General features: G+C 39.1%; 1 protein-coding gene across 6 annotated transcripts; it reads right to left on the bottom strand.

Annotated features, from left to right (window-relative positions):
- Nucleotides 1-1,561: 1,561 nt before the first annotated feature.
- CDK1 (cyclin dependent kinase 1) lies at nucleotides 1,562-25,990 on the bottom strand. 6 transcript variants are annotated; one of them, XM_044942144.2, is made up of 9 exons: nucleotides 25,807-25,927; nucleotides 23,311-23,372; nucleotides 20,857-21,013; nucleotides 19,953-20,076; nucleotides 16,747-16,917; nucleotides 15,457-15,620; nucleotides 15,204-15,345; nucleotides 14,243-14,331; nucleotides 10,516-12,911 (listed from the first exon to the last, which is right to left on the bottom strand). In XM_044942144.2, the coding sequence occupies exons 2-9, from the start codon at nucleotides 23,345-23,347 to the stop codon at nucleotides 12,902-12,904; spliced, it is 894 nt and encodes a 297-aa protein (XP_044798079.1). In that variant the 5' UTR covers nucleotides 23,348-23,372; nucleotides 25,807-25,927; the 3' UTR covers nucleotides 10,516-12,901. The 6 variants fall into 6 exon arrangements, with proteins under 6 accessions (XP_045021474.1, XP_044798079.1, XP_025140368.1 ...); XM_045165539.1 differs by lacking the exons at nucleotides 10,516-12,911; nucleotides 14,243-14,331 and adding an exon at nucleotides 1,562-1,753; XM_025284583.3 differs by lacking the exon at nucleotides 14,243-14,331 and having other exon boundaries at nucleotides 25,914-25,990.
- Nucleotides 25,991-27,214: the final 1,224 nt, after the last annotated feature.

The raw sequence follows: 27,214 nt of genomic DNA, 5'->3' as shown, positions 1-27,214 counted from the left end.
ATCTAGGTTGCAGAAGTTTGCCAATACAGGTAGTCTAGGCACATAAGTTGGCTCACAACTGATTAGCGATGTTCCATGCAGCTCAGGGAAATGTTAAAACTTGGTGAGAACTACCTTAAAATGAGAAACTTCAGCTTACGAGAACATACTACTGAAAAAATGACAACACAAGGAATGGAAGCAGATATTTACCGCACATTTAATCAACAAAGAATTAGTATGTATAACATAAGTAACTCCTATAAATCAAAAAGAACCAACCAATCAATCAATAAACAGGCAGAGTGCTCTGCAGTTCTGCAGATCTGTCTCTTCAACAGTATTTGGATGGCACAGACCCACAGACACCCCTTGCTCCAACCTCCCACCACCCTCCAACCCTTTTAAGAGTTGAAACCTTCAGAATGAGCCACTGAGCTATCCCCAGCCACTGGGACAAATCAACACCATTTTTTGAGTTAAACTCCTTAATAATGATCAACCATGAGCTCCCAGATCATCAGAATTATTCCTGAGGTGGAGGCTGTCATCAGCTGCCTGGTCAATATGCACCTGTGGGCTTCCGACACCCACCTCTTTCTGGGTGAGTGTGTGTGTGTGCATGAGTGTCTATTTCCACTGGGAGGATGTGGCTCTGGAGGGTATGAGCCACATTTTCTGCAAATGGAACCAGGAGAAGCAGGAAGGCTCCAAGTGTTTCTTGAAATGCAAAACCAGTGCTACAGCTGAGCTCCTTCCAGGATGTGCAGAAACCATCTCAAGAATGAGTGAGGTAGGGACTTCCCTGACAGTTCAGTGATTAAGAATCTGCCTTCCAATGCAGGGGGGATGAGTTCAAGCCCTGGTTTGGGAAACTAAGATCCCACATGCTGCAGGACAACTAAAAAGCCCAGTCTGCAACTACTGAGCCCCCCCACCACAACTAGAGAGACACCAATGTGCCACAGTGAAAATCCTGCACCCCAGAGCTAAGATCTGATGCAACCCAAAATAAATAAGTATTTAGGGAGGAAAAAAAAAAAAAAAGAATGAGTGGGGTAAAACCCAGGATGCTACAGAAGCCACCATTCTCAAGGAGAACCTGAACCAGGCCTTTTGGATCTGCATGTGCTGGGTTCTGCCCACACAGACCCCCACCTCTGTAACTTCCAGGAGAGAGTCGCTTTCTAGATAAGCAGGTGAAACTCATCAAGAAGATGGGCAACCCCCAGACCAACCTCCACAGGCTGGCAGGCTCCCAGGCTGGGCTGAGTGAGCGTCTCTTGCAAAGGCTCAACTCCAACACAACCAGGAACCTCTGTAGCCCGGTGGCCTTGGAGGTGCCCCTCTGGTGTCAGGGCTTCTGCCTGAAGCCCCTCTCTGCAGCCACCAGGCTGCTGCTTTTTAACCACCCTGGAATCCTTGCCCAAGCCTTGGACCAAATGGAAACAATAAAGCTTTTGAAGAAAAAATAAATAGGCAAATAATTTTATACCTCTTAGGTAGTTAGAGGTGCTGTTACCAAAACACAAGTCCATGTGCCCGCTGCACACTGAGGCCAAACAATACCAAAACATCAGAGTTTGGAGCAGAGAAAGGTTTATTGAAGGCCATGCAAGGAGACAGGTAGCTCCTGCCTTAAAACCCCCAAACTCCCAAAAGCTCTCAGCAAAGCCCTATTTTAGGAAAGGTGAGGGAGGGATGTGCGTAGTTGTTGCAAACTTCTTGGTGTCAGATCCTTTGTTTCTGAGGTCAGGTCACGGGTCCTGTAAACCTCCACCAAAAAAAAAAAAAATGTTATTCTCTGTTCTGAGAAGAAAGGGCAAGGTCCCAAGGCTCAACTTTCACCCTGTGAGGTCCAGGTCCTGGCTAAGGGGAAGCAGGTCTCAGTTGGCAGCTCCCTCAGCGCCAGGTCCCCAGCCCCCTGCCCAGCTGTCATCCCTGAGGAAGCCAGGAGCCCAGGACCCAGCTGGCCCTCAGGCTCCTCAGGCCACCCAAATCACAGAGGCTGGTCCAGCAGACTGTGTCCCAGGCAGACTGCTGCTGCCTTTGGGTCACAGAGGCAGGGATGGGGGAGAGCTTCACCGCTGCCTCAAGGCCTGGACCTAGCCAGAGGGCAGCCTTGGTGAGGGCTCTGGAGCCCCGCAGGGCACAGCCCCTAGCCTGCTCCCCTGGCCCCAGCCCAGCTCACCCACTGGCCAGAGGCTGGGTGAGCTGGAGGGTCCCAGGGAGAAAGCCCAGATCTGCCTCTTACCTCACCTCCACCTGAGGACCTCCATCCGTAAACAGTTGGCCGACTGACGCACCAACGGTTGCTCATTGACAGTTGGCTGCTTGAGGGAGGGGCCCACTGGAGCACCAGCCAATGGCTTAGCAGGACCACTAATGGTCTGGCGGTAACCCTGCCTGGTAACCGGGTTGGAGGGTAATGGAGCGCGGGAAGTCATATGAAGGGCCGCGCAGAGTGGCCGCACTGGTGTCTCCTGGGTTGAAAAAACTGAGAAGCAAAGCCGCAGACAGTGAGACAACCAGTGACCTGCCGCTTCAGGAGCCCACTGCCACCCCAGTCTATAGAGACAGAAGAGTGAGGCTGTCAGAAGACCAGGAGTCAGTTGAAGTATCTGGGTAGAAGCTAGAACCAGGGTGGACCTGTGAGTTGGGAGCTGGAGGTGCAAAGGCAGCATCATCTGAGTGACAGAGAGATAGACACTCTGACCTCTCTCTCCCCTCTTTCCTGCCAATGCCTCCCATTGGCCAAGCCCAGAAGCCAGACAGGGAACACAGGAATCTGGGAAATGCAACATGAGACACAGAACAGAGCAGGGGAGGGACACGGAATGGGTCTGTCCCCACTGCCCCAAAAAAGTCCTTGCACGGGAGCAGATGGAGACATACATAACAAAACGTATAGCACCACTGTCTATAACAGCAAGAGAAACAAGTGTCTATTAATAGGAAATGTGAATAAAGTATAGTACAGTCATACAATGGAATATTCTACTACGGTGAAAGCAAATGAGCAATAGCTACATTTATCAACATGGATGAGTCTCACAAAGCCAAACAAAATAAATAAATCTTAGAATTTTATATATTTATATAAAGCATAAAAGCATACAATGATGATGATGAAGATAGATATGTTGTAAAAGTACACAGAAAAATTGAAAAAAGTATAAAGGAATACATCTTTTGGAAAAAGAAAGGGAGATGTGAACAGAAAGAGACATGCCGAGAGTTTCAAATGTAGTAAAAATGATACTGGGTGATGGGTACACAGGACCACTGTATATTGCTATTGATAGTTTATACAAAATTTTTTCATAGTATGCTTAACTTTACAAAGGAGCTTGAAGGACTGTGAGTCAGAGTGGCTATTCTAAATGTCAGGAAAAGACTCCATTCTTTGTCTGGAGACAGAACTTGATGCCATCTGGCAAATGCAGATTGGCCCAAGAAACCCCCTCCTAGCTTCTTCCCCTTGGACCCAGTCCAATTAGGCAAACACCACTTGCCCCACGAGTTCTAGACCCAGTGGCATTCTCCTGACTGTTCTGCAGATATCGTGGGTAGGAGCTATGCACCTGGTCAGTCTTCAATGTTAGTTTCTCAGGCCTCCAAGAGGCACTGGTTCTGTGTCTCTTCACGACAAGAAACACATTTCAAAGCTCTTCAAGGGTCCCTTTGAACCACTTCCCCACTAGACTTGGGTGAGTTAGAAGCATTCCCAAAGCACAGCACAGTTTTCAGAAGATCACAATCCCCCAAATCCCTCTTCTCTACTCTAAGCTTTTCTATTTTTACTTTTTTGGCTAAAGGATCTAAGCAGGGCTAAATTCATAAGCATGTGACCTGTCAGACAGGCCCCCGCACTTGGAAGGGCCCTGCACCTGATTTAATGCTCTGTTGCTATTGTCTGGAATTCAATACTTAAACAGGAGGTCCCACATTTTCATTTCAATTTGTACTGGGCCCTGGAAATTGTTTATTTTATCCTGTACCTAAGACTTGTGGGACAGGTTCTTAGAGTCATTTCCTTGTAAATCTGCATACCAGGTATGGAATTCTGAGAACTACTTTGACAACTACCTTAATGGCCAAAGTAAAAACAGGAAGAGTCCCTTCCTAATATCCCATTACATTTATTTACTTGTTTGTAACCTGTCTTCCCAACAAGGGGTTGTAAAGTCCACCAAGGTAAGATTATTTAGCTGAACACTGTCCTCATGACATAGTATCTGGCTTATAATACCTTTCAATAAATACTCATTGGAAGAACAAACATTTACAGAATCATTAAAACTGTGCTTGTCCTAGACTTGTTTTCTAACAACTGTTTATATGAAAAGCATATACCATATTTTAGAAGATATGTTCTTAAAGAACATGCATAACTCAATACTGATTTTTCCACAGAATGAGACATGCCTCCTCAAAATGTACAACTATAATACATTTTGGCTTTCGTGCTGCTTTCTATTTTCTCAAGACTAACACTAACATTTTACTCTAACTAGAGACTTGCTCTAAAATGTGTCACGGGCACTGTTTGGCCTTCAAGACCATTAAAGCCCATCTAAAGTTCATTTCAAAAACCAAAGTTTCAGTCCGTTTTTCAGCCCTAACATTGTCACCCCCATTTAATGAATGCTCAGATAAGATTGCCTCAGAATGTAAAAATATCTACAATTATAAAATGGCCAATGTGAGGGACCTCCCTGGTGGTCCAATGGTTAAGAATCTGCCTTCCAATGCAGGGAATGCAGGTTCAACCCCCAATCCAGGAACTAGGATCCCACATGCCTTGGGGCAGCTGAGCCCTCATGCACAACTACAGTGCTGGGCACTGCAACTTAAGACCCGATACAGTCAAAAATACATATAAAATTTTCTTTAAAAAAGGCAAAGAAAACAACCTCCCAAAGTCTCATCCATTCCTAGTTAAGTTCAACTGCACAATTAAAATACAACTGTATAAGGAAATACTATGCAGCCATTAAACAACTGATATGTCAATGATACAGAATATATAATTAAGTTTAAAAAATGGTCAGTGTGAAAGTAAGGAAAGTCCTCACCATAGGCACCTACCCACAGAAGCTCTAACTCAGGGAAGCCACAGCCTGGTTGACAACACTGACAAAGGGCTGCAGGGCTTTGTTTTTCCTGCCAAACTGCCCAACAGCAATACATATGCCAGTGCTCCAGTGCGCATGGCTTGCCAACCTCAAACGAATTTTCAAAATCGGGTGGTATTCCCATTACTTCTGATTCTACATGTGAGCTTAAACACACTTATATTACCTGACATTTGCATAATTTAACTCCCACAAATGCCGCCACTCCATGTGTCACTAGGTCACCTGTGTTTCAGTGTGTCTATAAACACACTGCTTTACACCAAACAGAACAACTCGTGGACGGTGAAGCAAGAAAGCAATGGAGGCTCTGCAGCACCAGATGACCTCAAGTGGTTCTGGCAGCAAAATCAAACACAGGGATACTTTAATGCAATTTGCTCCACATGGCAAATGAGTGAGGAAGTGAAATATCTGACTAATACCTAATATTTAAATCCTAGACAAAACATTTCTGTGCAAATAGGGAAGTGCTTTATTTACTCTGATCCAAGTCAAAGGTAGCTGGATAATTAGTTTTCTTTAAACAACATTCAGCTTTGCTGACATCTCATTTTCCAAAAGCAGCTGTTAGCCAAATATAGTATTGTTTATTCGCTCCCTGGAAGGCTGTTTTTAAAAAGCACTTCTTCTGGTAAAAATATTGCATCATATAATTGGAGATAACAGGAAAAGTAGGAGTTACTGTTTGTATTTAAATAAACATTTGCTCAAAAGTCCAGTTTTCTGTTTGTGAATACCTCCTTTATTTTGTGCCATTAGGCACACTGAATTATTGCTGTTTATTCCCTGCTTTTCAGCCTTGCTAGGAGATATTCCAAACATGGTAACACACAAGATATTTCTCTTAAAAAACAATATAAGAGATAAGGCTGAAGTTCTTTGCCTTTTTCCTTTATACATGAGCCAGCTATTCCATTGACAGAGACTTATGAATATATATTAACATCACAATGTTTATTATCTGATATATACTTTTATACAATTGTATTTGGATAAAGTTTACTTTCGGGTTATTTTTCAGAATGTGACTATTTAAAATACCTGTAGATATGAGTTAAACTCCCTATTACCCTCTGAGGGGAAGTGAAAAATGAAAATCACCATTGCTTTTCCAAAGAAAACACCCCATACATCTTACAATGTGCTTGGCTTGCATGTGCTGCGTGTACTGTTGGCTATTACTTTTTTTTTTTTTTTTTTACTTTTAATTTCTAGGAACTGAAAATCTATGCAGCATCCCCTGATCTGACACTTCTCTTCACTGATCACTTGGGTTTTCTCTTATATGAACATTTTATAGTTGGAGTGGTTTGCCATTTCCTCCTTCATGGGGCTTCCCAACCCAGTGACCGAACCTGCATCTCCCATATCTCCTACATTGTTCAGTTCAGTTCAGTTGCTCCGTCGTGTCCAACTCTTTGCAACCCCACGGACTGCAGCACACCAAAACTCCCTGTTCATCACCAACTCCCGGAGTTTACTCAAACTCAAGTCCCTGGAGTTGGTGATGCCATCCAACCATCTCATTCTCTGTCGTCCCTTTCTCCTCCTGCCTTCAATCTTTCCCAGCATCAGGGTCTTTTCTAATGAGTCGGCTGGCTCTTCACATCAGGTAGCAAAAGTATTGGAGTTTCAACTTCAGCATCGGTCCTTCCAATGAATATTCAAGACTGATTTCCTTTAGGATTGACTGGTTTGATATCCTTGCAGTCCAAATCTCAAGAGTCTTCTCCACCACCACAGTCCAAAAGCATCAATTCTTTGGCGCTCAGCTTTCATTATGGTCCAACTCTCACATGCATACATTGACTACTGGAAAAAGCAAAGCTTTGACTAGATGGACCTTTGTGAGTCATAATGAATGCCAAAATCTGGGGTAAAAGAGGTGAGATGTTTGCCCTTTATGGTTATCGAAGCTGCTAGAACTTTCTGTTAGCATGGGTAAGAGCTCCCAACATATAAATAACATTGCATTTGTCATCCAGTCCCTGAGGCTTCAGATTGATGTTGACTAGTCTAAAAAGTTTTCTGCTCACCTGGGAAATCACAAGCCTTTTATGTTCTGAACCATTTTCCATTAGTGCCTGTGCATGAGAAGTAATTCAAACAAGAAGCCAAAAAGCATTTATAAAACTATGTTCAAATTTTAGCAAGATTTAAGATAGAGCAAATGTTCGGCTTCCCATTTGGATCCTTGAAGCAGTGAACACAGTTCATGAAGAATAGATTTATATTTTCTTGCACATAAATATGTTTGTCATGATACCAGAACCATTGAGACAAATGGCTGTGTTCCATTGGGAAATCTATCTTTTCTGTCCTTATTATAAAGTGTATATTACGGTATAATTATTCTTGTGGTTTCATAGTTAAAGGCATTTTTATAGTATAGGAAGCTTCTATTGAACTAGCATAGGCTACTTAGTTACTACAAAGCTCTTTACAAAAACTAACACTCATTAGGAAATTCTCCCCATTCTGCTTCTGTTATTCCATCATTTCCTTAGCAGAAAAGAATAGCATGGTTTTGAAATTGTATCTCAAGAGAAGAAACGACTGCCTGTGGAAGTGTATTTTACAGATTTCTACTCCTAACTGGTAAGAGTGGGTACATATACATAAACATTCCTCAAGTTTGTAGGTTCTTTGAAACAACAATAGGGATACATTTCTATCAGTACCATTTTGCACAATCAAAACTAGAAGCTACAGTTAAAACAATGATTATGAACAATAGAGCTTTTAAAGGGCAGATATTTAATTATGTAAGGATTTTAACTATAAGGGTGCTAAGTTAGAGGTTCCTTTAAAATTATGATTGTTATTTTAGTATGGATGGCTGTGACTCTTTGGGGTTGGAATGACAGAACCCCAACTCAAACCAAATTAAGCAAAAACAAAAAACCCACAACTCCTACACCTACAAGGGATACTGAGTAGCTCCAAATGTTAAGGTAGCTCTGCCAGAACCAGGCTTGAGGACCAGAGTCCAGGGACATCAAACCCCCAAGATTCTTTCTCTATTCATCACTTTCTTGGCAGAATGGGGCAGATGCCTCAGGCTCCTAGCCCTGTCATCCCAGTTTAGCAGTGTCAGCAGAAAGACTTCATTCTCTCAGGGTTTCCATAGCAAAAATGGACCCTCATGGGTCTTATTTAGGTCATTTGCCCACCCCTTGAACCAATTACTGCTGCTGGGTTATGGTTTATCACTCTGATCCAATCTGGGTCATCTGTATGAAAAAGGAGCCAGGATTAAGAAGCTCAAGAGGACCACATGCAGCATAGTAAAAGTGGGACGGGGAAAATGAACATTGATTGAAAACTATCTGGCCTTGGTCCTTTCAACCTTGAAGTAGAGGTCTCATGAGCTTTGGGGCTCCTGGGGAAGCCTGAAACCTGGGGGGCTGGTTTGGACCCTGAGCTGGGAGGGAACTCCTTGGCACCTGGGCTGCACTGGCTTTACTATTTGCCTGCCTTCTTGAGTTCTTCTTACACTTTAGAAACTAAATACACATTCTATCAGTTTATCTTGGGAACCAACACAATGCCATGAAAAGAGAACACTGTGAAGTCAGAAAGCTCCCAAGTCCTTGCTCCTGCTTTTAACTAGCCTTGCAATCCTTGGCAAATTACTTAAGGTCTATGAATTTAGTTTCACCGTTTCTAAGATGAAGATGGCCACTCCCTTACAAGATTGCTGGGAAAAACAGAAGTGTATGTGAAGCAGTGGCTGCTCACCAGAGATGTCCAGCTCTAGTTGAACAGAAGGGACCATAACCTATGAGCAACCTTAAAGGCCTGGGGTTAGTCTAGCACTTGAGGTTCTAGACAGAGGGCTGTGGGGATGAAAGAACAGGACATGGCCCCAGCCCTCAGTAAGGGAGAAAATAACAGTGCTAAGAGTAACATAAGAAAAAAGTGGGAGACTTCAAAGGAGAAAGGAATTACCATGTACCAGGAACTTTACCCATATTCCCCATCTAGTGTACCATTGTTAAATGCCATCTGTTAAGATTTAAGAACCAATTACTCTGACAGAAAAATAGCTTACTGCCCAATTTTTGCAATGTATTGAAGAGCACATTAGGGGATCCTGACAAAGAGACATGTACTATATCTGTATGCGTATGTCTGTGTGTGTGTACGCATGATGCCTGGCCGCCCTGTCTATATCTCTAACAATTTTACAATCCTACTTACGCATTTATATAAATAAATGCCATTTGTTATCTCCATTGTACAGTTAAGGAAATAGATTCAGAGACTCTGAGTGACTTACCCAAAGCCACAGATGGAATTGGCAGAACTGGGAACCAAGCCCTAACATGGCTCTAAAACTGGAATCTTTATATTACGTCGTTCACTTTTCTCAATTCTCAACAGTGACAATGTAAGATTTAGGTTTAAATTCCAATTCAACTTCTACATGTATACTGACTCTGGGTCAGTTTTTCCTTCTGCACCATGTTTCCTCTCGTAACAAGATGACTAAGTTTCTGTTCAGTTCTCCAGATTTCTGAGAACTACCCATGCCGTGATTCTCAAAGTGGTCCTTGGACCATCATATCACCACCTGGAACTTGCTAAGAAATTGTATTCATGGCTATACAGGACCTGCCGAATCTGGGGATGCACAAGAAATCTCTTAACAAGCTCTCCAGATCCTAATTCAAGTTTGAAAACCAGACTTTTCAGTATTCTAAGGAATGCAGGTATTGTGATACCTTTTTCCCTTCTCAACAAACAAGTCTATGACTCTCAACACATTTCTTCTCAAGTTTTTAAGGCATCTTAGAAACTCAATATTCAAACTACTAAATAAATATCCAAATATTCAGTATGGGACTGAAAAGGTCTACTCTTGCTTCCAATTATATTTAACATCACTCCTTTCTCCAAAGGTCAAAAGTTACAATCCTTGTCAGTACCATTACTGTCCACCTGAGCCGTTTCCTAGACGTTATTTTTAAGTCAGAATTTTCTCCCTCTTCAGGAACTTTCACACTTTAACCCTCCATCCTTTGCTTTCTCTTTAGTCATTCAACACTCTATCCATCTTGCCCCAGACCTATTCAAACAATGCCCACTACTCTCAAGCTCTACAGCCCACAAACATATCTAAATGTCTCTATTCTGTCCACAAAATGCAAAATGATCCTAAGGTCCTAGGAATATGGCAACTATTTAAACAGGGATGGGGCTGAAGTTGACCTGTTATTAAGTACAGTTTGCTAGAAGCACTGATATAGAAGTATATTTCACCAAGAACTTTCAAGTTTCCTTTTTTTACTAATTAAAAATTATTTCATTGTTAATCCAAGTCCCCAAAATACCTTTTATTCACTAAAAAAAAAAATGGTTTTTTTCAAACATTTAATTCACACAGGCCATGTCCACATATAAATTAATGATTTTATTATACATTATGTATTAACTTCTTTGCATCATTACTGCCTTTATATTTTATGTTTAACAACAACAACAAATCCTTCTCTAAAGCCTACAGACAATAAGATACAGCATTAGTCACAGTATATGGAAGTCTCCTACTGGTGATAAAATACACAAACCTCTCCCCTCACCAAAGAACTTGGTACAGCCTAAAACGGAAATAGAACAAGTTAGAGATAATGCAAGATAACAAAGTTTTCAGACAACTAAAACTAGATGTTGGTCTAAAGTTGTTAAAGTCACCACCAACTGGCGATAACTGGCTGCATCAGAATCATCTTGGGGGACTTTTAACTGTTCAGGGTAGGAAGAGAGTTAGTCTCAGGTGTTTCTAGCACAGAACAGATTTAACAAAGACAAGATCCACTTTAAAATCAATCAGAAGCGCCACAGCACAAGCCAATTTAAAAATATGCATGAGATGAGGACCCAGTTCAGTGGCTTTTCAACTAGTCACTGAAGCTGACATAAACACTTTACTTAGGACTACACAGAGAGCTGGAGCAGAACAAAACGTATGTCTGTTTACAGCAACTGATGGCAGGGTTCTTCCATCTCATTTCCCTGGTCCACCAAGTAGGTTCTAAACTGATGAATTACTGACTTTTCAAACAATTAGACTGCACTGAACAACAGCAATGAGCATGCAGGCAGGCTGCTGCGACCAAAGCCACAAGGCCCCAAACACTGGCGACACCAGCGCGTCTGCATATTACTGAAACAGAAGGACCAAGAAATAATTTATAAGACACACTGATAGTTTTGTGGGGCAGAGGGGTGGCGGCATCAGTTATCAATGCTGATTCTACACCGCCAAAGGTCTGTAATGCACAATTGAAAAGCAGACCCATTTCAATACTTCATAGACAATCTGCAGATACTCCATTTCACCATTTCACCATCTCAATTAACTCTTGTGTGACTGACCTTTCACTTACCAAATTCCCACCATGAAATCTCTCAACAGTGTGACCTCAAACGACTTCCATCTCTAGTTGCATTCCCTTACTGCAGGCTGGCTTCCACCGAAAGACCTAGAAGGTGGCCACCAAAACTCTCACCTTATGCCCTGTTGCCAAAGAAAGTGACCCATACTTTCTCCTCAAGTGAAAAAATTAGAAGACAACAAGATTAGGTAGATCACCCATTACACACTCAATCAACTGGATCAGCCACACAAGAAGGCTCATTCTGGTCATGGGCTATCAGCATGAAAAACAGAGCATATGGGCAGCCAGTGGATAGATATACACTAAAAATGATAAAAAGTATTTTTAGAGACACTTCTTTTGGCTATAACAAACAATCTAAATTAGGCTACTTACAGGTAAAAATCACAATGAGCAGCATTATTAAACAATTCCAAAAGCTAGTGATCTCGGCTAAATAATTATACATTAGAACCTTCTAAGGCGGCTGCTAATAAACTAAACTATGTCAAAATTTGCAAAGAGTTTAGTCAGACTTGAAAGCCAAGATAAGCAACTCCTTTGTATGGTTGTTACCTCTGACCAAAGCACAAGAATTCACTCAGACAAATAACTTTCATAACCTTCCTAAAAATAGGATACCTCATAAATTTTCTAAACTGTTCTTTCCTGCTGTGGACAGCCCTTGATCTCTGACTGTAAAACTTAGCAAGCTTTGGCATATACTAATGTTAGTTTTACAAGTTACTAAAAACCTCTATAAATTAAGCATCGTCTCTCAAATCTGGATAGTTCTCTCACTCTGAATGCCTAAACATTTAGGTCACAAATTGAAATACCAGTAGAAAAATATTCATCTTTAGGCAGGGTGTATAGTTACCACATAACAAGAAACTGACAAGAAAATTTAAACAGAGTATAAAAATACTTCAAAGCATTATGAACTTTGAACTTAGCACACTTTCCTAAATTTTAGTATTTCCAACAAGAAAAGAAGACTGGGGTAGCATTTTAGATGGTTTAAGCTAACTCAAAAATTTCCTGATTCCTGACATCAATACTAGATTTATATAGTTTTATTATAGTAACAAACAGCTGTTACAGTGGAATCTACAAACATATACAGAATTATTATATTTAAATTCATATAGAACAGTATTTACATTTTAACTTAGTTTTGAAATCAGAAGATGAAGTACAGATTAAGTTTTACAACAAAGAAAAGAAAAATACACAAAACAAAAACAGAGATGAACAGTAAAAATACAATTATCTGTTCTTGACACAACACAGGGAAACTGTCAGAAAGCTACATCTTCTTAATTTGACTGTCCAAATCATTAAAGTACGGATGATTCAGTGCCATTTTGCCAGAAATTCGTTTGGCAGGATCATAGATTAACATTTTCTGTGTGAGGAAAAGATATTTTAAAAGGTTATTTATTTAAGGAAAAAAAAAAAAACTCCCCCAAAAGCCTTACTTTTCTACCAATAAGCCATATGCTAATAATTTTAAAGAAAAACTACTAAATGAATGTTCCCATTAGTTTAACACCAAACCACATAAATGTTTTACCTCACCCTCTAGCTCTAAAATGATCTAGTCTTTAAATCACAAATATCTTGATAACCTTTTTGCTATAAATTACATTTTAAGACACAAGCATTCATGGATAACTTTAAAACCAAGGCATAAATTTAAGAAAGATTATCTAGTTAATTATATTTACTTTGAGAATTAAAAGGCCCTCTGAGTTACTTACAACATTCCTGAAATTGTGGTAATTAACTACAGAGGTTTCTAATGTAGCTTTCAGCAGTTTCTAATAAAAACAAAACCAGCATGCACTATGCTATAAACAGAGTTAAAATGACTCACTAAATGAACTATGGTCAGAAACTTAAGTGTTAAAAGTTTATTTACACGTCAGCAGAAAAGTTAAAATGTATCTTAAAGAAATCTTTAAATCAATAAGCCAACCTAGAGATACTTCGACTCTCTTGTTAAGCTCTTATTCTATAGCTGGCACTCTACTTTGTTCATTTCATGTTACTTAATCCTGACAACAAAAGATAGGAATTAGTCCCTTCCCACTTTACAAATGAGAATACTGAGGCTCAAAGAGGTTAAGGAACTTGCAGAAGTTCACAGAGCTATCAAGTGAGAAAGATGAAATTTGAAACCAAGACTAACATATGGTTTACAGCAGTGATTATCAACCTGGTGAGACTGCCCCTAACGGGATATTTGGCAATGTGTAGATACATTTGGGGTTGTCACAACTGGGATGAAAATGTGTTAGAGGCATCTACAGGACACAGAAATGGGATGCTGTTATGTATCTTAACGATGTACAGGACTGCCTCCAGCAGCAAAAAATGATCCAGTCCAAGATGTCAATACTGGCTAGACTAAGGAACCGTGATTGACAACGTAATTTTCATTTCGTTAACTAAAGTGACATTCTTTGAAATGTTCAAGAATCCCAGACTGGGCCAGGAATACAGAGGGCCTTTTACATCACATCATCAATACTGATGTACAAAATATCTGAGTGGCGGTAAAGGACCCTGGACTGCACTGTAAGCATTTGGGAAATCTGAGCTGAGTTGGTGGCATGATTATAACCTGTGAAAGAGGCTCAAAGATCAATTAGAACACATGTATGATGATACAGCAATAGATTTTTTTCCTTTGTTTAGTAACCTACCAAAATTTCTTTTTTGGAATTACATTACCTGAGATTCATAAGATTTAGGAGAAGACAATGGCACCCCACTCCAGTACTCTTGCCTGGAAAATCCCATGGATGGAGGAGCCTGGTGGGCTGCAGTCGATGGAGTAGCTAGGAGTCAGACACGACTGAGCGACTTCACTTTCACTTTTCACTTTCATGCATTGAAGAAGGAAATGGCAACCCACTCCAGTGTTCTTGCCTGGAGAGTCCCAGGGACGGGGGAGCCTGGTGGGCCGCTGTCTGTGGGGTCGCAGAGTCGGACACGACTGAAGCGACTTAGCAGCAGCAGCAACACCTCAGTATTTAAATACTGTTCTAAAATAAATTTCCTGGGGCAGGTCTAAGACAATTTATTTGATGCTAACAAATTATTTTTTGTCTTATTTTTAAAGAACACAGCTGTTTAGTTGGAACAGCAACGTAATAGAGGGGAAGGTTTTAAGAACTACATTCATCCCTTTGCTAACCTATCTGATGTGGAAATGAGGCACAAGGTGAGAAATGGAAATTCATGCAGCAAAGGCTTAAATAACTAAAAATATGAAAAAATAAGGAAGACACCTATGTCTAAACTAAAAACCAGTAAATACCAAGACAAAAAAGCTGGAAAGGGGGGCCACTCCAAGTCAGTCACTTACAGCGTTATTATTAACCCTGTCCTCTCCTTCAGAGTATCTATAGCTATCTATCAGATTAAAAACAAATCAACAAGGACAACAAAAAAATGCCAAACTCTCCTCTCAAAACCACTAGTGTTTTTTGTATCTAAAATGGAACTAGTAATGTGCTTGCTTCAGTAGCACATATACTAAAATAGAGCTAGTAATATAATAAACATAACAGTTATGTGTCTAGCTCAACAAATATTGGTTTTATTCCTATTTCCTAGGTAAAGACAGAATTAAGTACATTCAGAATTAATTATCCATGGAATTAAAACCAATATAAAGGGCATTCCTTACCGAGAGCAGATCCAAGCCATTTTCATCCAAGTTTTTGACATGGGATGCTAAGCTTCCTGGTTTCCACTTGGGAAATGTACTCTTATAGTCCTGTAAAGATTCCACTTCTGGCCACACTTCATTATTGGGAGTGCCCAAAGCTCTAAAAAGCCAAAACAAAACAAAAACTTACAAGTTAAAGCATCAACATAATTCTTGCTTTCTACATGTTAATTTTAAAGTTCTTAACAGCTCAAGCGTAAATCAAAAATACCTGAAAATTCTGAAGAGTTGATCAATTTCTGAATCCCCATGAAAAAGTGGTTTCTTCGTTGCTAATTCAGCAAATATGGTACCTATACTCCAAATGTCCACTGGAGTTGAGTAGCGAGCTGACCCCAGCAATACTTCTGGAGATCTATACCAGAGTGTCACTACCTATTACAAAGAAAACACCTTACCTGGAATAAATGTGGCACATTAAATTACCTAAATGTAAACATTTATATTAGGACTATCCTTTAGAACGCTGCACAATTGTCTCTGATACTGTTTAAAAGTCAATTAACTATATACAATACTAAATGTTAGATAAATACTTCATTTGTAAGTTATATTCACTAAGGAGGAAAAGATAAAAGCATACCAAATCTTTTCAAATCAGTAAAACGCAAGGATCAAAACAGTCAAGACAGCCTTCACTTAAGAACAAAAGCACAATGATACTGGATCTGGGCTGACACTGTGCTCTACAAGCGCACGCATCACTCACATGCTAAAATCACAACCAAGGCAAACAACAGCTTATTAGTGGTCTAGCACCAACCTACTATTTTAGCATATCTAATTTATCACAGTGCAGGGCAACAGCATCTATTGAGACCAGTGGAAACCAAATAATATATATTTACAGATCCATGGGAAAAATTATAAAAAGGAATGATTAAAAAGGAGCCAAGACATCTAACCAGAGGTGTACTGTCACAAGTTTTGATCAAGAGGAAGTCTTTGAGCACAAGGGTAGACAACTCCACAGAAGACAAGGTTTCCCAATAATCCTTAACTGTGATTCAGCATTCCCTTTCCCTCCAGAAACAGCAAACAAACAAAAAGCCAAGTCATCAATATAACAGGCACAAAACTTGGTTATATTTACAAGCTTCTAAAAGCATCTGAAATAGTCATACTTAATCCACAAAACCTTTTAACTAGTCTTTTTCAAGACAGGATCCAAATGAGACAGAAATCACATGTAATTTGCACAGGGAAGGTTTACTATACAGGATTAGTAACTGTAATAATCCGAGACTGACTTGGAAGAATAAATGACTCCTTCCTGCAATGCCTCTCTAGCACCCTCTACTGTCAAAGGTAACATCTGGCAAAGGAAAAACACGCAAAAGTTCCAGATGCATTTTCACATAGCAGACAATGAAGTTTGGACTAGAGAGGCAATAAACTGATATCGGCAGATTGAAAATCTTTCTGAGTATTTTTTCGTGTCTTAAAGAATACAGAAAACAATCCTTCAATCACACATAACAAAAGTACCAAAAAAACATACCTCATGCGTATATACTCTAATAGGAATTCCAAAAGCTCTGGCAAGGCCAAAATCTGCCAGTTTAATTGTTCCTTTATCATCAATCAATAGATTTTGAGGTTTTAAGTCCCTGTGGAGAACTCTTCTAGAGTGACAAAACACAATCCCTTGTAGGATTTGGTACAAATAACTCTGGAAGAAGGAAATATAAATTAGAAACTTAACCATATGATGAAATGATTTTCTAAATAATCTTGGCAGGTTTCTTTCAAAGACATAAGAAATTATATTGCAGAGAAATAAACAATTTACCAAAAAAGTTCTCAGGCCACTTGAAACTAACAGGAAGTATCTGGGGGGTGAGAAGCCCATTTATATCAAGTATTATGTTTGTACAACTAAGATAAAGATATTCACCTTATGGGAACATCTATAGACACTCATTTCATTTTCTTTTACTTATTCTGGTCCCTAATTCTTAAGTAATAAGGTAATTTTCTATATAGAAAGTTTCTTAAACTTTTGTTTTATATACTTATAGCAACTCTAGTTCTGCCCTGAGTAAGTTTAGTCTTTTCCATTTCTGTCTTTTATCTTTATATATTCACTTCGTCTTTGGAAACACTGGTCACACACACACAAAAAAAGAATATTATGACTGTATTTAAATAGATATAATTATGGCAAAATGCTGTTTAGCAGTTCAGAGAAGTGTTTTGTAAGATTCCTGTTGCCAACAAAATGTAACTGACATTTGAAGCAACATGGGTACTACAGAAATATAAAATATAGTATTGACTATAAAGTTCAATATTATAAAATACATAAAACCAATCAGTTGGAACAACTGGCTAGCCATTTGGAAAAAAAATTAAGAACTCTAGTTCTTACATCAAAATAAACCTTTGATTCATCTAGGATTTAAGACAAAAGGAGGAATGGTAATCTACTGAAACCACTAGAAAAACACTGTCATGTACTGTTCTAATACATGTGATCTTTGCATGAGGAAGACTTAAATAAGAAATAAAAATCTCCAAAAGCCATGTACTGATATGTACAAGTGTGTTAAATTATAAAAATAACTAATGGTATATACACACCATTAACAAAAGACAAAAAAAAAGCAATAAAAGAACTATTATCAATACATTACCAAAAGGCTCTTAAAAACCAGTGAAAAAAGTATCCTAACAGAATCATCAGTGAAAAATATGTAGTGTTTATAAAATGGCTAAGAAATAAAAAATGTTAAACAAAAGAAAAATGATGTTAACGTATTTTTCATAGTATTGTTATCAAAAAGATTAATCAAAACAAGTTTTGACAGTGATGTGCTAAAAAATATACATACACCATGATATTGGTCTACTTTTTTAGAGGGTTAACCAGCACTATCAAGATTTTAAGTGTAAATAAATATCTTCAACCCACTGATTTCAGTGGTGAGACTCCTATAAAGATACACAGGAATATAAAGATATTCACTGCAGCACTGACCATAAGGACATGAGTCTCCAAGCTGGAAAACAACTTCAGTGTCCACCAGTGTGGAACTGGTTTACGCAATTATATCAGACATTAGAAAGACGGGTAGACTCACATTTTACACAGTAAAAGGGAAAGTAATGCATATCTACTAATATATATAAAATCCCATTTTTATAAAAAGTTTATGTATATACACATACAAAATTGACATACAAGTATCTCTAAGATTACTAATAAAACAAAGGCTACCTCTGAGGAGTGGTTTGGTAGAGATGGTATAAGGATAATTATTTTAAATTTAAATGAAACTCAATCTCTACACCACCTGACCTGCCTCCTGAGAAACCTATATGCAGGTCAGGAAGCAACAGTTAGAACTGGACATGGAACAACAGACTGGTTCCAAACAGGAAAAGGAGTATGTCAAGGCTGTATATTGTCACCCTGCGTATTTAACTTACATGCAGAGTACATCATGAGAAACGCTGGACTGGAAGAAGCACAAGCTGGAATCAAGATTGCTGGGAAAAATATCAATAACCTCAGATATGCAGATGACACCACCCTTATGGTAGAAAGTGAAGAGGAACTAAAAAGCCTCTTGATGAAAGTGAAAGAGGAGAGTGGAAAAGTTGGTTTAAAGTTCAACATTCAGAAAACAAAGATCATGGCATCTGGTCCCATCACTTCATGGGAAATAGATGGGGAAATGGTGTCAGACTTTATTTTTGGGGGCTCCAAAATCACTGCAGATGGTGACTGCAGCCATGAAATTAAAAGACGCTTATTCCTTGGAAGGAAAGTTATCACCAACCTAGACAGCATATTCAAAAGAAGAGACATTACTTTGCCAACAAAGGTCCATCTAGTCAAGGCTATGGTTTTTCCAGTGGTCATGTATGGATGTGAGAGTAGGACTGTGAAGAAAGCTGAGTGCCGAAGAATTGATGCATTTGAACTGTGGTGTTGGAGAAGACTGCTGAGAGTCCCTTGGACTGCAAGGAGATCCAACCAGTCCATTCGAAAGGAGATCAGCCCTGGGTGTTCTCTGGAAGGAATGATGCTAAAGCTGAAACTCCAGTCCTTTGGCCGCCTAATGCGAAGAGTTGACTCACTGGAAAGGACTCTGATGCTGGGAGGGATTGGGGGCAGGAGGAGAAGGGGATGACAGAGGATGAGATGGCTGGATGGCATCACTGACTCAATGGACGTGAGTTGAACTCAGTGAACTCCGGGAGTTGGTGATGGACAGGGAGGCCTGGCGTGCTGCGATTCATGGGGTCACAAAGACTCGGACACGACTAAGCGACTGAACTGAACTGAATCTCTACAATAAATTAAACAAAATATATATTCAAATCCAGAATAAAATGAAACTTTCTGCCAGCATCACCCTGTCCCAGGTTTTTGTTCTTTTATTTAACACATATCTGACTGACAAAGAACAGAATACCCTAGTTTCCAACAATACACACTTATTACTTTTCTGTTTTTTCAGGTAGTACTTTTCACTTTACAACCAGAAGCACTATCTAGTAATAAAATAGTTAATTGTTAACAACCTATAGACTATGTGAGAAAAAACAAAATATTCTTTAATGAAACATTCTTTTCTTCCTTGTTCTACTTTCTAACACTTTTTCCAAGTATATTCTCATGAAACACAGGCGCCTCTAAAGTGTAGACCCTTACATTCACAGTGGATAAACACTAACAAAATTAGGCAAGATTCTCACCTTAACAAGTGAAGAATCCATGAACTGACCAGGAGGGATAGAATCCAAGTATTTCTTGAGATCCATGGAAAGGAATTCAAAGATGAGATACAACCTGGAATCCTGCATAAGCACGTCTTGAAGACTGAAAAATAAAACAATTACAAATCTTAACATTTTTGATCTCTCACAAAGTAAAATGGCTTCTATACACATCATAGTTGCTATTAGAAAAAGCAGGCCATAAGAAATTTCTACAGTAACAAATACATGCTATACTGTTTTGGAATAGAAGAGATGGTACCTTCCCTAGTAGTGAAACTGTAGTATTAAACTAGAATTTGAGAAAGGAACCTCAGGGCAGCAACTGAAAATTAATTGATATTACAGGTGTTAACTTGGTAAATTGCCTGTAGTCCAGAAGAAAATTTCTAGGCTGACTGCTTGTTGCTTAGAGCTTGTCTTTCCATTGAGGCAACTTATAGAAATAAACTTTTTAAAGTATTATCTAACCTTACCAGTTGTTCACCATCTCAAGCCTACAAAATGCAATTAAATCCTAACTTTCACCTGACCTAGCTACCTATCTCAGGTCGCTAATTAAGGAGTCCTTAAAGACCAGAGCTCTCAGAGTTGGAACAGTGACAAAGCTTTGTGAAAAAAGACTTCCTTGTCTCCCTTGACCAGTTTATCCTGATTTTCCAGCCCCCACTACTAATCTCTATCACCAAGCCCCTCTAACTCTATTCCTGCTTTAAAAGCCTATGTTTTTCTATGCCCAGCATTCTCAATGAACAAAAATAGTAGGGTTCTATTCCACTCAGAAAGGTTCAATCAGAAATTAAGCAACTGTAAAAATTTTCACAATGAAATTCATGTGAAATAGCATGCAGAAAATGATTCAAATTCAGATATTATACCATACCTGACTATATTTGGATGACGAAGCTCTTTTAATAGAGATATTTCCCGAATTGCAGTACTAGGAACCCCTTCCTCTTCACTTTCTAGTCTGATTTTCTTCATGGCTACCACTTGACCTGTAGTTTTGTGTCTACCCTTATACACAACTCCATAGGTACCTGAAATAGACAAAGTAAGTGTCTGCTATGTGACAACCTCCACAAACTAAAAAAATTTTTTTAGAAGATGATTGAATTCCATAAGGTGTCACATGATAGAAACATCTGCTGTGGCCACAAAGAAAGCATCTCATTCATAATTATACTCTCATCACTTCCAAAAGAGGCTAATTACAACCTAAGCTATCTGCAGTTTAGAAAATCCATACAGTCATCACAGGTTCCCCATACAATTCAAATTACCAGTAATTTTCCAGCACATTTTAGAGAAAAAGGATCATCTGCAAATTGGAATGTATGTCCTGTCAAACATCCTACCCAAGGTAGGCATAAAATAAATGCAGGAAGCCTCACATCCGTTTGGAAATTGAGAACATGGATTCCGATGTATGGGTTTTAGCTAATGAGCAATAATTTCAATATAAGGGATCCTGGGGTACACCGAACAGAAAAGGCAATAAGGGAGATGGACTAGTCAGCTAAAAACAAGTTCACATGCATGATATGCTGAATCCCCCAGGTAAGTGATTTTTAATCTGGGGTCGGACAATTTAAGGGAGGTCTTGACTCCCTTAATTACATGAAAATTTTCTTAAATAGATGTACTATTTTTTTGTATGACATCAGTATAACTTCAAAAGCGATTAGGAGGGACTTATATCTAGGGAAGTCTATTTTACAGTTTTTTAAGAGTTTCTCCAAAACTAGTAGTATTTCAAAAAAGGATAAGAACCACTAACAAATAAATGATCTACTTGTTTGATCAGAATATTAAGGATGGTTTGCTCAGTGACAAACTGATGCTATATAAACTCCTTTTTTTAAATAGAAAAATTCTATCCAATTGCCTATGTCATGGTGTCATTTTAAAAATGTAAGTTAACATAAAATTCATTGTATATTATTTTGACGAAATTTGGAGTAATCGTGCTTTGGATAACCAGTTGATCTGGGAATTCCCTGATGGTCCGGTGGTTAGGACTCTGTACTTTGACTGCTAAGTGCCTGGGTTCAACCCCTGATTCAAGGAACTAAAATCCCACAAGTCGCATTGTGAGGTCAAAAAAAATCAAGGAGAACTGATCTTGTTTGATCTTCACCACCATTCTTCGTGGGTGAACCTTCTGTACACTTAAAATCTGTACATTTTTCAGATGTAAATTATACTTGCATTATACACAGAAGTAGGTAAGCCAGTAGCACCCTCACCCAGCACACTGTTAAGACAAACTCAGGAAGATCAGTCATTTACATAATATAGTCAAATAAGTAGTTAATGGTAAATTCAAACTTTTTAAAGTATTCTTACCTCTCACTCAAGTGTACAACATTCACCTGGTCCTAAAATTTACTCATAAGAGCCACTGATTAACTTACAGTGAACACTCAATATATACTGAATTGAGTTTTAGACATCACAAGTGCTCTTTGTCTCTCCTGACTTGCACTTTGAAATGAGCTAAGCATTATAAAATTTAAAAATCTTCAATATAGGCAAATTTATGGAGACTGAATAGCAACCCACTCCAGTATTCTTGCCTGGAGAATCCCAGGGACAGGGGAGCCTGGTGGGCTGCTGTCTATGGATGGGGTCGCAGAGTCGGACACGACTAAAGCGACTTAGCAGCAGCATGGAGACTGAACAATAAACAGAAAAACTGTTAATCAACAAATGGTTATAGAGTGTCTGCTAAATGCCAACTAAGGTTCCACATCATGCATATAGTTATGTTCTCTATGATCTAAAAAGCCAGAAAGGGGTTCAAATTATAACCTGAGTTCAATGAATTATTTTTGTTAACTCAGAAGAAAATCACAGAACAACTTGGTAATAATTGAAATAAGAGTTGATATATTTTAATCAAAAGACATTAAGAAGACATTAACCACCAAATGAAATACATGACCCTGACTAGAACTTCAGAGAGTATATGCAGACGTACTTTAAACTAAAGCACATAATTTCACCGCCCTAACACTCTCCTCAACACACCTACAAAACAGCAATAGTGTTTTTTAAAAAAAATATATAGATATATTGCTTTAAGCGTTTAGTATTAGAAGAATGTAAGATTATTGGAGGGATGCTGGTAGGGAGACATGTCAGAATAATTTCAATTCTCTTGAAAGGTTAACTATTTTTTTTTTGCTTATGCTATTATGTAGAAAACATACATATTAATGCACTAATGTACTGTTAGATACTTTAAAAACTGAATTTGAATATTTACATGTCAAAGATGTCAAATCATTAAATCATTTTTTAAAAATCCTTTTATATTATTAAAACCACTCACCTTCTCCAATTTTCTCTATTTTGGTATAGTCTTCCATACTTAATCAGTGGGTATGGTAGACCCTAAAATGAGAAGAAAAGCTTATTTGATTACATGCCACTAAGTCAAAGGGTGCTTTTAAGTTATTGATAAGATATTACAAGTAAAGAATTTCCCATCATGCCTAGAGCAGTATTAACTTTCCACAATAGGACTTCCCTCATGGTGCAGTGGATAGGAATCCACCTGCCAATGCAGGGAACACAGGTTCAATCCCTGGTCCAGGAAGATTCCACATGCCGGGGCAATTAAGTCCAAGAGTCACAAGTACCGAAGTCTGTGCACCCAGCTGGTGCATGGCAACAAAGAGTAGCATCCACTGGCCTCAACTAGAGAAAGTCACTTGTGGCAATGAACATCCAGTGCAGCCAAATACAAATAAATTTTTAAAAAATTTTCCATAAGATTAGCTATTCTATTAAAACAATATTTACAAGGGGAAGAACTCAAGACTCTCCCACCTTTCTTAGCTTCTGAAACATTGGAAATATTTGTATATCCTATACCTGGATAACTTTGGTATACTAAGTCACTTCAGTGTCCGACTGTGTGATCCTATGGAGCCTGCCAGGCTCCTCTGCCATAGGATTCTCCAGGCGAGAATACTGGAGTGGACTGCCATGCCCTCCTCCAAGGCATCTTCCTGACCCAGGGATGGAAACCACTGTCTGTTATGTTTCCTGCACTGGCAGGCAGGTTCTTTACCACTAGAGCCACCTGGGAGCTTCTTTCAAAATTAACCTTCAAATTCAGACATCAACTTATCTATCCGTTCCAAACAAAACCCTGATGTTCTTTACATAAGACTTCTAAGGCTCATCAATGTGTGCCAATTATACCCAAATAGTTTAACAATGAATGCTACTTGAATTTGTAGCTTCATGATACTTTTATGAAGTTAATAAACAATTTTTAAAGACATGAAGTAGGGAGCTAAAACGTGGTCACACTGTTCAACCATTAGAAAATATTTAAAGCAGCCAAAGTATATTCATTTCAACTTGCTCAAATGACAGTTTTAATCTTTCTCTTGTTGTCAGGAGTCACGTAACACAAACATGATAAAAACTTTCAAGATACCTTTTGTAAAGTAGGAAATATCACTAAGCACTCTAAAAGAAAATGGGCAATTCCATACATAAAGTCTATTTTAATTATACCCCATGCAATGTCAAGAACAAAGAATGTCCATATACTTGAATCACAAAAAAAAAAAGGTTTAAAAAAAAAAAAAGCGGAAACGACAACCAGATACTCAAAACTTCCTGGTAAGTTTGCCACGGAAACATTAACTTCAGAAGCCCAAACCATCGTTTTATATCACTGATAAAATCATAAAGGTCACTGAACCTTAAGTTAAATTTCTCACATTCTTTTTCAAAATCATTCCAGACATAAGCAGAGATAAACTTTTTTAAATAAACAAAATTGCACTACACTGGCCATCTTAAAAATCAATTTTACAAATGGCAACGGATTAGGATTAACTAATCTTTTCTTCAATATCCAGCTGTAATATGCCCAAATCACAATGAAACTGTGGAGCTTATTTTAAACAAAATCACTGAAAAATAACTCAACTTCAAAGCTGGGTTCAATTACTCTTCCACCTTTTCCTGGTTACAACTATTTTAAATAAAGGATGTGGCTTCGTAATGCCTTTTGAATGCCTCTATTCCTAGTGACAGGATGTAAAATATCAATGGCTTCACCCACCCAGACACCTCCAGGTCTTTAAAGAAAGCAAGACCTGCACGTTAAAACTGATTAAAGGATTTAAAAAGACACGTTTCTAACTCTCGGCGTTTCTTAGATTTCCAGTTTTTGCCAATTCCACTGTTTGTAACAACCACCAAGCATAAAATAAAATCCAAAAAATCCAAGTTCTCTTGGGGTCTATGCCCAGGATAAGTGTTCTTAAAAGCTCCAGGTAGGCTAGGGTCATGGGAACACAGAGGCAAGCTGAGAAGGCCCACAAGTTAGTTCTTCCGGTAGGTTTCCTGGGACCACCTGGGATTAGAAGCAGGCGCGAGCACCTTGCTGAGTTGCGGTCTTGCTTTCCACTCCCGGAGGCGAGACTAGGAGCTGCAGGGCCGAGCCTGGCACTCCACAAGCGCTTGGCACCACTCTGCCTTCCATCAACCCTCGAAAGCCTCCTCAGCCACCCGCGACCCCAGATTGCAATTCAGAGGCCAGAGCAATGCCAGCCCTGCCTGAACAACCCTGGCCGGGCTGGGCTCCCCCAAGCCTCCCACTGAAGCCGGGGTTGGCGTCGCTCCACGCGCAGGCCCGGGGCCTCCGGTTAAGGCCGGGCTTGGCGGTACGCAGAACCCCACTGCCCAGAGCCCAGCCTCCCAATTATCACCTGCTTCATTAATACTCCCCCTCCAAGGTCCGCAAGCCGGCCCTTCCGAGTCGACAACCCCATAGGCAACACCCTGACCCCACCAACGCTACCCGGCTTTATCCCGCGGCGAAAGCTGCGGCGGCTACCAAGTCAGCGACGCTCTCCCTAACTTCCAAGCGCCAGCTTTGGAGCTAAGTGCGAGCAGTTTCAAACTCACCGCGCTAAAGGGTCTTGGATTCACCAATCAGATAGCCCGTAGACTTTTAAAGGAGCCAATCAGAGCCTAGCTTCCCTTAACGCTGGGCCTCCCGGGTGGCTAGAGCGCGAAAGATGGAGGAAACGGCGGCTGGAGAAAAAGCAGAAGGGCGGGCGCCAACTGAGTCTGGGCGCAAGCGCTTTCTAAGACAGGGTCGTCCTATTGTTTCTAGTCATAAGAAATCTACTGTCCTCTCTGGGTTGGGTTTTTTTCTCTCCCAATATTGGCACAATAAAAATTGGAGGTATTCAAATAGTTCCTCACAAAAGTGGTACTACACGTAATCCAGATCCCATTACTTTTATTTCTGATACTTAAAGCTAATGTATATTTATGCTTTTCTAAAATAATGAATCTCAATCTGGGCCAAAGGAGCATGATTCTGCATGTCCCAAGGGGAAGATCCCGCATGCTCAACTTAAGACTCAAGGCAGCCAAAAAACAAAATAAATAAACTTTGTTTTAATAGAAAGAGGTAATAGAAAACTAGGAAAGATGTCCTCAACAGGGTAAAGAAGCTTGTCATATATATATATGAATATCAGTTGGATACATTTCTGTCACATTTCATCATATATATATATGAATATAAGTTGGATACATTTCTGTCACATTTCACACACATATATGGCTGTGCTATGTTTTCACCTCACTTTTTTTAATTTCAATTTTTTAATCTATGTAACATTTTAATTAAAAAACAGAATTTTTCTTTTCTTAAATGTTAAAATATTCTCACATCAGAATTTTAAATGTTCTTGAAAAAACAAAAATTCACACTTCCGTGGGAGAAGAAAAAGATCTAAATTATACTTTAAATAATCCAATATCCCTAAACTCTTTCATTGCCCTCCACCATATCCTAAAGAGATTTCTGCACCTGAACATCATTCTTAAGTCTTTAAGAAAATAAAAAAGTAAAATAGAACTGGGCATAGTAAGAGTCTTTCCACTGACTGTGGATTACCATGTTGGTAATATCATTACCAATATTGATTACCATGCCCTCTACAACTGTGTATTTGATGATCCAGATTAGGATAAAGATGGAATAATTTATCACATGGCCCCCTATATGTGGCACAAACACTCAACCTTGGCAATTTTGTGCTCCTGGGTGCCAGAATATTTTGAATTCATAGTAGATGTAGGAGATTTGGGAAATCTTGGCCTGAACCTAATAACTTTTAAAACTTATTTTTAAAATCTAAAATTCACATTTTAAATGAAAACTGCCTTAAATTGCCTTAAATAAAATGAAA

The sequence above is a fragment of the Bubalus bubalis genome, chromosome 4 (genome assembly GCF_019923935.1).
Source record: "Bubalus bubalis isolate 160015118507 breed Murrah chromosome 4, NDDB_SH_1, whole genome shotgun sequence".
Classification (NCBI taxonomy): domain Eukaryota; kingdom Metazoa; phylum Chordata; class Mammalia; order Artiodactyla; family Bovidae; genus Bubalus; species Bubalus bubalis.
This window is presented reverse-complemented; position numbering and strand designations above follow the sequence as displayed.

What these genes read in the sequence shown, in the direction of transcription:
- CDK1 (XM_025284583.3), bottom strand. Translation starts at nt 23,347, where the DNA reads ATGGAAGACTATACCAAAATAGAGAAAATTGGAGAAG. An exon ending in CGTCATCCAAATATAGTCAG is followed by an intron (nt 20,077 to 20,856) that starts GTATGGTATAAT and finishes TTTATTTTTCAG; the next exon opens with TCTTCAAGACGTGCTTATGC. An exon ending in TTAGAGTATATACGCATGAG is followed by an intron (nt 15,621 to 16,746) that starts GTATGTTTTTTT and finishes TCTTTGTAATAG; the next exon opens with GTAGTGACACTCTGGTATAG.